This window comes from Protomyctophum bolini (assembly GCF_963924005.1).
Source record: "Protomyctophum bolini genome assembly, chromosome: 1".
In the NCBI taxonomy this organism is placed as follows: domain Eukaryota; kingdom Metazoa; phylum Chordata; class Actinopteri; order Myctophiformes; family Myctophidae; genus Protomyctophum; species Protomyctophum bolini.
Genome location: NC_137862.1, coordinates 35,529,269 through 35,542,127, shown reverse-complemented (window position 1 = coordinate 35,542,127; position 12,859 = coordinate 35,529,269). Strand labels below are relative to the sequence as shown.

Genomic DNA, 12,859 nt, shown 5'->3' with positions numbered 1-12,859 from the left:
TATCTGGCAAGGTAACACTTATACTCTGTCGTACCACTGTTGTGCACTGAAAATAGCAGATCTACAAGCTCAAAATGCGTTACGATATGGTGCATTGTGAGCATGTAAGTGTAGATCTGCTATTTTGGACATGCAACAAAAGCATTGAGGACATCCGGAACTCTCAGAGCGGCCAGTATCTCTGTGTGTGTGTGTGTGTGTGTGTGTGTGTGTGTGTGTGTGTGTGTGTGTGTGTGTGTGTGTGTGTGTGTGTGCATTCCACATGACGTGCTGCCTCTTCACAAATCAAGCCTGAAATATTCCCCAGTGTTGACCTACTCGGTTCCTTTACCTGCGTCACTGAAGCCTAAGACAAGATGCTGATTGATTGCTTTCAGCAGGGGAGCAGAGATGAAAATATCTACAGTGAGTGAAGAAAAAGGAAAAACAAGCAAACAAGGCCCAATGCCTTTGAAGAATGGCTTTCCTTGGAATGTGAACTTGGGCTGAGTCAAATCACCGCCAGAAGTTTAGAACCAATTCAAAGCAGTATACTAATATGTGTATCACATATGAAAATGAATTAGTAAATTGATACAAAAAACATATATTTTTTAACTTAAGCTGAAATACATGAAATACTTGCCTCGCAACTGTATTAATTGATTGCCTGAGTCCCGTGGTAGGAGTTCTGCTCTGGTTTTGGTGAATATTAAGTAGTTATCATCATCATCTATATTATATCATCATCATCATTTTTCGACCGCGGTCGAGATCATGGATTCCACAATGCTACGCCAGACTTCCCAGTCCTTCATTGCCACCCCCAGTTCCTGCCTACTGAAGCACCGGTCCTTCATTGCCACCCCCAGTTCCTGCCTACTGAAGCACCGGTCCTTCATTGCCACCCCCAGTTCCTGCCTACCGAAGCATGTGTCCCTAGCAATGACATCAGGGAACGACAGTTTTCTACCTCTGGTCCGCCCTGAGGCAGGACTCCAGAGAAGAAGGGAAGATATAATTTCATTGTCAGCTCTGTAGCAGTGGCCGGCAAGCTGCGCTCTTCTGGATCGGACCAGTGAAGAAACACAGGGAAGGTTGCCGTATATTAGATTAGTCGATGGATGGCTCTTCCAAGACAGATTTTGCGCTCTCATTATAAGGTGAGTGAGATGGTAAGTGCCATCCAACCGATTCTCTTGTTTCTTTGAAAGTGTCCACCCTGACTGGACTTCAATTCTTGCTTGGTCTCCCATTATTCATTTGGGTACTTAAGATCTTTTTATAAGGTCTTTTCATCTAAGGTATAATATTAAACTAAACATTTTTCTATTAAACTTTTCCCCGCTAAAAAACGTAGTCTGCGTTATTTGTCGGGAAGCGACGCTGCCAAAATACGTAACTATACTGTACGTTTATTCAGTTGTATGTTTGATTCGATCTATTGGAAAGGCTACTCACATTAGCTTCGGATGGCTATCTGTTGTCACGTACGCTTTCAGTCGCTTTAGTCTTCAAATCCCCCTCCCAGGCAGCATTTCTGGTCAAAACAGTGCACTGTTTTGGTCGCAGTAAAAGTACATTTCCAATACTTCTTGTGATAAGTTCTTGTGACATATTTTCAAAAGGTTGCACGTTTTCTCTTTGATACTAGTCTTAATTGCTAGTCTTAATACACCACTCCTCTGTTAGAACCTACAGTGGTGTATAAGTAGTGTACAATGTATAAACTAGCAACAGCACCAAAGCACTTGTGGCAAGTGTATGAACATTTCAAAAATAAATAGGGTTGAAAATCAGACCTGGAAGACTGCCCGAGACATCCCATTGAGGACCACCTTGGTTATGACTGTGATGGCCAACAATTGATGGATAGAAATGTTCTATTTCATACAGCCTCAGGAAGCGGACGTGCTACTGAATGCTGCATCTGAGCCTCAGTTATGGTTGCACAATTAACCAAAAAACTCTCAAAACCGATATTTAGAACCTTTAAACAACTTAAAAGTAACATACACATACAGTAGCTTAATCGAATAATTAAGAGGCATATTTGTTCCTTATCAACAAATCAACATATAAATTATTTTTGAGTGGTGCTAGCCTCTCCTATGCACAGTTTTGTGTGTTTGTATGAGCATGGAATGTGCTCAGCTGATTGGCTGTGATGTATGATGATGATAAGATCACCACTCACATCACACAAGTGTGATTTTTAATAATAGATTACATCAAAGTCAGAATAACCACATTGTAACCAACCCTGTATTATACTTAGTTGTACAAATGTTAAACTAGCGTGATCTTGTAGAGCTTCTATTTGAACTACAATTGACATTGATTTGAAGTTGTATCGCCCTAGCCTCATTGCAAACCTCTGCAACCCCGTTGTAACAATACAACATTTAGCATGTTCTGCTGACTGCCTCTCTACACAGGAGCAGGGCTGGACTGTGTCAAAAATCCGGCCCTGACATTTTACCCCTAGACCAGCCCGCAGAAAGCAGATGCTCTACGGCCCCGCTCCGTCGAGGCACACACAGACTAACAAGCCCTTCCACTTTCACTGAACAAAACATCCCTTCATGTTACCATTACCGTAATGGTACTAAAACGGTGATGGGGCACCAGCCCATTAACTGGTTGGCCCACCGGTGTGTCAAGTGGCCAGTCCAGGCCTGTACATGAGCGGCAGTACGAAAGCCCCCTTTTCTTTCGCCAGCAAACCACCAGCACAAGAGTGCTGACACTACTGCTGTTGCACTACCCACCCTGTGTTCAAGAGGTGTGCCACCTCTGTTCAACAAGAATAGGATATATAAGTGGCAATACCTCAAACATGACAGTTCATTTTCACCAACATCAGTGTGTCAATCCGTGGCACTATGCAAAACCACAGATACATGTATGAAATCCGCAGCCTTCAGGCAACCTTATGCAAATTATTCCGGAAGGGCAAAGGAGATCACCACAGCAATAGGGATGTTTACGGCCACAGATATGAGACCCTATTCCGATGTAGACAATGCAGGGTTTGAATACACACTACAAGAGCTTCGGCCATGCTGCATTATTCCCTTTCATCCACATTCCAGTTCAAACTAAAAACTTCCCTCTATAAACAAATAGTTGAACATCTAGGGTTACATATTGTACAGTAGAGGTTCTTGACAAGGACTTCAAATTATAATGATTGAAAAGCTAGCCTGGAAACCAGACTTATCAGCCAGTGCGCAAAAAATAAACAGGTTCCACACAGAGATTCCATGCAGACTAGCCCGGCACCCACCATATAACAAACCCAACAGCGTAGCTCAAACACAGAAAGAGGAATACAGTATCTAAACTGACTGTCCAAGACAGTCAGTAAAGTTTGCTTTAAAAGTCCTTAGTCTTATTTAACTCGAAGCCATTACATTTCTCATTGGGGAGGGAGAGAGGGAAAATAACCATCTCCTGTGCAAGCCTATTTTAAATGGTACATTGTAATCTGCACTGATCCTCTAATGTAGTCATTTTGTATCCTGTCCTGCCTTTTCTTTATGTTTTTTTGTGGCTTTTGCCTTTATTTTATATTTTTTTTATGGAGGGACAGACAGTAGGCTGACAGGAAAAGGAGTATGCAGTAAAGGCTGTCGGGAAGGGGAGTCGAACCCGCGGCACACTGCCAGACTGGATTACAAGCCACGGTGCCTGGACCACTGAGCCATGGCCCAGGCCGATCCTGTCCTGCCTTGTCACTCCTGAGAGGACATCCTCAATTCTGCCACCCACCCATAGCTTCGACTCAGTTTCCAAGCCGTACACTACAGCATGGCTGGTCTCACTACTGTTTTATACATCTTCCCTCTCACCCTTCTGTCACAAATAACACCATTTCCTCCATCTGTTCTATCCAGCCTGCACTCTCCTCTTCACCCCTCTTCCACATTCCCTTTGGAAGTGAGTGGCCGACTTTGGATAGTTGACCCCTAGGTATTTAAAGTCCTTCACCTTTGCCAACTAAATTGAAAAAACTAATTATCTTTCTTTTGTCAGAGAACAGTAAAGAAAGTTGAATAAACCACTCATAATTCAATGGACATGGAGATCAGCAATTGTACATGTCCACATACATAGTGGGGAAGAAATCACAAGGTCTTCACTTGAGGCAATTGAATGAAAAATTAAATAATGAACTTGTTGGAACCTAACCCTAACCCTCCTGGGTGCATGCAAGGTGAAACGTTCGGTTACTTTGTAACCTTTGTTCTCTGAGTGAAGAGACTATCTCTCCACCAACATATTTCATATATGGGGAATGCCTGCCCTCCAGGCGGCACTGGTACTCCTGCCTGTTTGTGTGCTGGATAACCTCTGTGATCCATGCACTCTCACTTGAAGCACTCAAAGAGCTGGTCCGTTACTCTGTGGGCCTTGTGTGGCCCTGACATACGACTCTAATGCTCCAATAGGGCAGAGTGGGGTCCTTCTCTGTACGTCGACTGTCTGTATGACGACGGTAGGGCTGACGCCCGTCAGCAATACAACGGTACAGTGCACTGATGACTGCCCCTCGACTCGGAGGATAAGCTTGCTCCAGATCGACAGACAGGCTACACCACAGGAGCGTAAGTTGGCGCAAACGTCAACGATACACCTGTATTAGTGTGCTATAATTATGGCTATGTTTGACCGACCCAGCACGTAGCTTCCTTACTTCAAAAGGAGATGGGAGTTAGTGGCAGAATATCTGGAAGCAGAATCTACAAATGACGCTGCCCAGATACACCAAATTAAAAACAAAAAATATAGATACTCTAAATTAAAAACCTCCCATATCACAGTGAAAAGTAAAGTAATTATGTAATTATCCCCAAGGCACTCTCAAGGCAAACAATACTATACAATATATTACTATGTATTTTTGTTTTTTGTTTTGTTTTCTTTCTTTTTCTTGTAATGTCATTTATTTTACTTCTGTAATATGAAATGAAATTGCCTGTAAATGATTCTATAATGGAAATAAACAAATCCGGCTGCCAGAACTCGTGAGTAGTTGCTTTTCAAAAAGTAAAAGAAAATCAGTTATTGTTGATAACTTGCTCTGCACTTCTGTCGAGGAGACCACGTCTTGGATTGCTCGGTGGAGATCAAAAAATCATTGTAATCACGCACAACTGGGCCTTATATGCCCGTGCGTGCCAGTACAACTGGTGTGTCTTAAAGAGATATCCACGTCAAGAGTGAGGTGGGGAGTACTGGGGACATTCCCCATACATATGAAATATGTTGGTGGAGAGATAGTCTCGATACGATAGATACGATAGTGGCGCCTGATGGACATCATGTAGGAGCTTTGAAATGCTCCTCAGGCTTCTTCCTGGAGGTGATCCTCTGTTCTATGTTTGCCCTTTAGCCATTCCAGGCAAGATAAGGATGTGCTGCTGCTGCTCTGTTGTTCTTTCTGCCCTCTACCACAATAACGACTGACCCTTCTGCAATAACACAAGATTCCACACAGAGGTCTTTCAACCCGGCAACTTGGAGTCATTTCACCCAGAATGGAAAGTAGATGGAAGAAAATTGTGTGGAACCCCCTCATCCTGAGGACGGTGTTCTTTGTGCCTGTCATAGTTACACACTATTTCTGTTACTTAATCATTGTCAGGGTCTGCAGACCATGTCTCCCTGTCAGCCACTCCCACTCTCCATTCCTACCCCCAGTCATTGTCACACACCTGTTCCCACTCCATCCCCAGCCCAGCCATGCCCACAATACAAACCTGTGAACACTTCCACAATCAACCTGCTCACTATAAGACTGGACTCATGCCACACTCTAGCTCTGGTCCATAGCCTTCTACTGCTTCTACGATTCTGCCCTGCGCAGTAAGGCTATGGGACTTTCCGTTTTAAATCTCAAATCGAAATCAGACCAGCCTCTCCTCTTTGGCGTAAATAAAAAGAACCACACGTATAAACGGTACTTTTTGGCCAAAAAGGGATTTGTTTTCACCGGAGGAAAAATATTCTCTATGAGGCAATTCTCTGGGCAATATCAGTAAAGGGCGCAGCGGAGTAACTAAAAATGTTTTTTTTTCCCGGTGGAAACAAAATCCCCTTTTGGCCAAAAAGTACAGTTTATACGTGTGGTGGGGGGCTCAGAGTGCGTCCACTAAGGACAGTAGGCTTTCTAATGACACAACTCGCCTTTGTTTTGGTGAGTAGCAGAGGTTTTGCCCACTCAAATGGTACCGGATACCGATATCTGGTCAGGCGGCAGGCCCATGGACTATATTGGCAAAGGGGTTGGACGATTCACATACCTCCCGATTCGATACGATCTCGATACATAGGGTGCCAATTCAAATTGCGATTCAACGATTGTTACGATTCAATATTACGATTTTCCCCCCTCCAAGTTATCCCTATTGGTAATGTGGCACAAACATTCACCAATCAGTAAAGCTGATGAGTTGGGTTGGCCAATCAGACTTTCAGTGCGTCCTCTGCAGAAGCATGGACAGTTTTTTTCAGTTCTTGGAAATGGTTGGTCCGACTGAACTTCCACTCTGACTGCATACTCCTGGGTCATCTGGGATACACACGCCAAGTTTGACGTCATTAAGTCGGACTCGCCCCAGTTTTGCCCGGACAAACACACTGGATGTACTGATTCCGGGTGTCCAGAAACACCCGCTGATCTGATCAACCCACAAGGCACTGCACGCCCTTGGGTCTTTGGCGACACACTAGCCAAAGTTTGAAGTATCCAAGCAAATATTAAACATAAATGTGTTCAGTAGTGTAGGTCACAAATTACCTGTTTATTGTTAAAGCCACTGTGGTTATATTATCCTTGACTTTGTCACAGCAAAGATTGTCTTTTGGAATTGTGAATAATATTAATTAAAAAAGAGCACTGCAGGGCATTATCTCCATTCTTATGAACTGCATATAATTTCTCTCCTTCAGAGAACAGGGTTTATTTTCATATCAAAAACTCACATTAACTTTATGAGTGCTTGATTTCTATTGTGCTGCAATCTAAACAATATACACAGCACCATGCACCACCCCTGAGCAATTTGCATCAGGGTTGTATTTTCTGCAACACACAGGAGCAGAGTGGGGGAACTCTCCGATCCTGTTATGTGGATGCACTGCGGGGGATGCCTGGGTCTTTTATTCAGGCTTCCAATAATATTGGCTAATTGCTTGATTCCTCCAACTCCTCTGAACTCTCTCACAAGTGGGCGTGAAAGGGTTTATAACCGACACAGTGCTGTGTTTTGATTTTCCCTTTTTTTTCCTCATCCCCTTCTCACAGGCGCATTTCTCTAGCCAATTCCCTTGAGAGAGGTTTCCCCAGCATCTACGTAAAAGGATTCCTACCCACGCCATGGTCTTAGGAACATCTCATTTTCATCCTCCCTCGCTCGCTCACGCACATACACCAGTACACACTCCCTCACTGCCTTATTAGACACTGTCCTGGTGTCTCCCTGGTTTTTTTTTTTTCCCAATGTAATGCTCATGTTTTTCTCTCTCTCTCTCCCTCTCCCTCTCTCTCTCTCTCTCTCTCGCTCGCTCTCTTTGCTTAACTTCTCTGGGCTTTTCTCTACTTCCCACCCCCACATTATCTGATGGATCCTCCGTGGGAGGCAGCATCTCCCTCACACTGCAGCCGTGGGCCCTTGCTCTGACAAATGACATGCCAGGGCCCACCAGCTATGAGTGTGTGTGTGTGTGTGTGTGTGTGTGTGTGTGTGTGTGTGTGTGTGTGTGTGTGTGTGCGTGTGTGTGTGTGTGTGTGTGTGTGTGTGTGTGTGTGTGTGTGTAAACCCAGCATTTGTGCACCTGCGTGCACAAATGCTGGGTTTAAACTATAACTTGCCTTACTGTAGACTAGAGAGATACTGTTCAACCCTGAGTGCTGTATTAATAGCACCCACTGCAGTGGACACATTTGTGAAATGTGCAAAGATTATGTGCAAATACCATTGTGCCTTCCATTGTTAGGGTCAAATTTTACCCGTTTTCAAGTTTAGAATAAGTACCCTTTACATTTCTTTATTGGAACAAGGCTTCATGAGATCAGAAACAGCTATTTTAACGAAACAAAATAAGCTGTCAACATTTTTTTAATTCCGAAGGTGTTAGTGTTATGGGTCAAATATGACTTGCGGCAGACAATATTGGCTGTTGCATGCATCAATTAAAACTTAATTAGGCTGCTCTGTGGATAAAATGTGATTAAAAAAAATCCCCTACAACACACCCATGCACACCGCACCATTCTGTCTGCAGGGCTTACTTCTTCCAAAAAATGACATTTATCATGAACGCAAAATCCAATACCGACACTGAACACGTATGTTAAAACTCATTGACTACCATTGACGAATGTATTTGTCAAGACACCTTTTTCCCTGGTGAAAGCAGAGACTTGCGTCTTTCTTTTGAGATATTTGGTGTTTACATCATCATGGAACAAAATATTCTGTGGGTCTTGGAAGATTAGTAAAAACACTCAAAAATGCTGGCAGTGGCTGAAGACTGTTCTCTTAATATCTTAATTAATAGTCAGAAATTAGGACAGAACATCGGCGTTCTGATCAAAACCATGGAGAGCGGCGTACATTCAGAGATAATAGCTAATAGCTTAATTTTGTCAGCCCGTAAACAAGTAAGTGAATGGCTGCACGAGCACGCAAAACATGTCTGGGAGCTTTGAGCAAGGCGTTGCCTAGCAACAGCCGCTGTAAAAAAAATTCATTTAGCGATTCTAAAGACGTCTCCAGACGTCTTGGGCCTCCTATGGGTGTAATTATAGACGTGTGGGGACGTCCTGGGCGCAATAAGTGGACTTTAAAGAGTGAACCTGCAAAATCTGTTCTAATATTAACACAATTACCCATTGTCGTCAGTATAGGAAATATAATGGGTAACATTTAAAACAGTGTTTTCATTGATAACATTGCATAATAAGTTAGGTGAGAAATAATATTGGATAATAATCAATGTTTTTGTGTCGGAAGCTTTCTAGCACAATGCAAGGGATACAGTGACAAATATAACTCAATGGAGTTGTGATTAAATTATTAGTATAAGAAACTTACTTGTGCTGCTTGGCTAACTGTTGGGCAAAAGAGAATGCTGTAGGGTCTCGATCCAAGGCCAGGACTGTGACATCAGGACTACTATTCAGAATGGCTGTAGTATGACCTCCACCTCCAAACGTCATATCGAGGACAACCTGTAGGGTCAGGATGTGATGACAATGTCAGCTCACAACATGAATGAATATCCCGGTCATTGCTCAATACAATGTTGTCATCCAATTTGCATTCTCTTATTCTTCACATTAAGATGCTTTATGACACTGCATAGTATTTTAGATTGCGAATTACACTGAAAATGTGTATGTAAGCTTATAAACTTATTGATGAGGGAATAAGTTTAAAGCTGCAATACATAATTTTGCAGCCTAATGCAATCCTAAATGAGAATTGACCCCAGGCCCCCACACATGAGAGACTAAATATCTACCTATCTTCCAATAAGGCATCTGCTTTCTCAGGGCAGGGAGATATTGTGCTTAGAGCTTCAGGCAGTAAAAGCTGTCAACAAGTATAGGTGTCCTACCCGACACCAGTGTCTAAACTTCTCAATTGAAGAGTAGGGAGACCAACTCCAAAGACTTCAGATGTACTACTTATTCTTATTGTACAAGTCACTCTCTACCACAGGGATTGGTGAGCAGTTTGATGGCAGTTTTACTAAGCCAATCTACTCAAGTCAACTCGATATACTCTAATTAGCTAGAATTGTTACTCTCTATGTTGGCCATGGAAAATCATGGCTTATGAAAATATTTTAGCTCAATAAAGCATAATGACACTTTCATGTAACAGTATCCTTTTTTCATCTAAATTGTATTTAAATTTGATCCCGAGAGCCCCGAACTGAGGGGCTCTCGGGAACAACTGGAGCAGGCCGCTTCTTATCGCCTGACAGGGGGGTGTTTCCCCGGTAGGATGTAACCTGTGGAAGGAACACGTTATTCCAACCAGTTCCTTTCCCCTCCATCAGGCACCCCGGCTGACCAGGGGGAGGCAGTATAGAGTTAAATGTCTTGCGACATTTTAACATTTTAAATGTAATAAAATACATGATTTTATTTGAATTAAATGTAATGTTGTATGTACATGTTGTATACAACATGTATGTATTTGGTTAAAATGGGTGGGGTTTAAAAAAAGGCAAAAGCTTGCTCTGGTGCACTGGCCTAAAAGTGGGTCCTTAAAAACTGCTAAAACGTCTGAAATGTATGTATGTAGGTGGGTATGTATGTATGTGTGTAGTATTTTAAAAGGGGGGGGCTTTTTAGTAAAAAGCCCAGCCCATGAAACCTTCATATATTTAAAACAAATCCAAAATAAGGTTACCAGTGAAGGGCAAAATGCCTATTCACTGGGGACTATGCAAGGCAGAGGCGTCCACCCCCCTGAGTCCAAGTTAAGCTAGACCGCATACCTAATATATACAACATGTATGTATTTGGTTAAAATGGGTGGGGTTTAAAAAAAGGCAAAAGCTTGCTCTGGTGCACTGGCCTAAAAGTGGGTCCTTAAAAACTGCTAAAACGTCTGAAATGTATGTATGTAGGTGGGTATGTATGTACATATGTGTGTAGTATTTTAAAAGGGGGGGCTTTTTAGTAAAAAGCCCAGCCCATAAAACCTTCCTATATTGTATGTATGTATGTATGTATGTATGTATGTATGTATGTATATGTGTACTGCACTGCACTGCACTGCACTGCACTGCACTGCACTGCACTGTACCGTATTGTATTGTATGTTGTATGTCATGCAACCTCCAGCCAATTGTGATTGCTGTGCTTAACTTAATAACTACAGTGTACATAGCAAGAAAACAGTCTGGGTCCAACGTCATAGTGAGCTCCATGAAGTGGCGATGACACTATCTTAGCACATTCTTAAAACTCAAAACAGAGAATGGTCAACTAATTCAACACAATACAACAATTTCTTCTATTTCCTTTCACACACACACACACACACACACACACACACACACACACACACACACACACACACACACACACACACACACACACACACACACACACACACGTCAATTACACATTCACACCCATAAGTCGAAGTGAGTCATCCTCCTTGCCCGCTCTGGAAAAAAAAATCTCAGCTCAGCCTGCAGATCAGCCTTTAAGCTATGAACTAGCACCTGCTTCAACAGCTCTTTCCACCAACACTTGACACTATGTGTGTGCCAGCACAAGAATGTTAAGAGGATGTTTTCTTTATGATTAGTTGGACTGCCCATATATGCAGAATCATTGCCGTGGGAGGTGAGAGGGTGGGACTGGGCACAAGCTTTCTTTTTTTGGTCTGAACTGTATACTACCAATTCTCTCAATTAGGGTGCATACTAGGTTGAAAATGGTTACATCTGCGTCTGTGAATTTTATAAATATTTAACCACTGAAAAGTATTAAGCTTGTGACTAAAGAATGACATTGAAGCCAAAGGAACACATGTTTTTTTTCCATTCCCTGAAAAGTAATGGTTTTGAACATACAACAGAGACGACATGACTCGTGAAAGTGGCTTCCTTCAACCATGATTTGTCAAAGTGATTTGACATTCAATGGAAGCTGTCCACCCTAAGCTACCAAGAACACACTGCTGAAATAAAACCCATTGTCAGAATAAGTCAAGTTGTATCCATCTACCCATGATCCAGAAAGTTTTTATTTCCAAACTGTTAGAAATCACTCCCGAGATGAAGAAATAAATCAATCCTGGATTTTCTTTTGGAATATTTTTTGGGTTGATTGACTTTAACAGTTTGCAGAAAAAAACAAAACTCAGAGGTACAGTTTTATACAAAGGCTGCTAAAAGAATAAACCCAAGAAAGCACTATGGCTTGTTTCAGTTGGGGTCCTGTGTATTCAAGTGAATTTAAGTCAATTGTAAATTAGTTTACATTTATTTCTGATATATATATATATATATATATATATATATATATATGACATAAATTATATAATGATATAAACAGCCATATCACCACTAAAATAATTTGTTCCATAGTTTTAAAATGTAAATAAGCTGTATTATATTGTCAACAAATTGGTCTTTTTTTGCATTTCAATAAATGGCAAATGACACAATAGTAAATGCCTGCCATTCCCCGCAAAAACATTAAACATGACGATCGATAGTGACGTTAAAGGTGGGGTGTGTGCGTGCATGTGTGAGAGGAGAAGTGATCAATGGCGTTTCCCTCTCCCTTCTAGAGCACAGCAGCAGATGGGAGGGGGTGTGGGCTAGTGGGATGAGTCACACGCATAATGAACTTGCCTGTTGTGCTATTCAATACAAAACAGGAAAAAGAAAACACAACAGCAAAGTAGGGTGGCTTTTATCAGTGGGTGCACCAGCAAAGATGATATATATACTTTCTTTTTGCACGCAGCCATTTTAAATGATAGCGTATTTTCTTTAGTCGTTTTCAATTTTCAGTAATCATTTAACCGCACGGCAGAATCATGTTATGTCAGCAAAAAGCACGTCTTTTCTTGCAGGTTATAAATCAGATCTACAGTATCTCTTGCTTTTAGCAATAACGTAGCCAATAGACCTTGTCAGGGAATTGCGTTGCTAGGGAACAGTTTGGGTCCAAGTTTATTTCTTGTCAGCTACTGATATGCACAAACACTGCAATGGGAAGTAAACTTGGACCCTACTACAGACCTTTTCAATATAAACATTCTAAAAGGGTCCAAGTTTATTTTCTGTTGCAGTGTTTGTGAATGTCAAGTGTGAAAAGGTGGACCTTTTCAGT

At 42.0% G+C, this 12,859-nt stretch overlaps 1 protein-coding gene across 1 annotated transcript in view; it reads right to left on the bottom strand.

Annotated features, from left to right (window-relative positions):
* The window catches only part of mettl15 (methyltransferase 15, mitochondrial 12S rRNA N4-cytidine), a 64,083-nt gene that overhangs the window by 17,451 nt on the left and 33,773 nt on the right, over nt 1-12,859 (bottom strand). Inside the window, exon 2 of the mRNA XM_080768212.1 lies at nt 9,084-9,220. Within this exon, the coding sequence (XP_080624338.1) occupies nt 9,084-9,220 (137 nt within the window). The remainder of the gene's footprint in view (nt 1-9,083; nt 9,221-12,859) is intronic.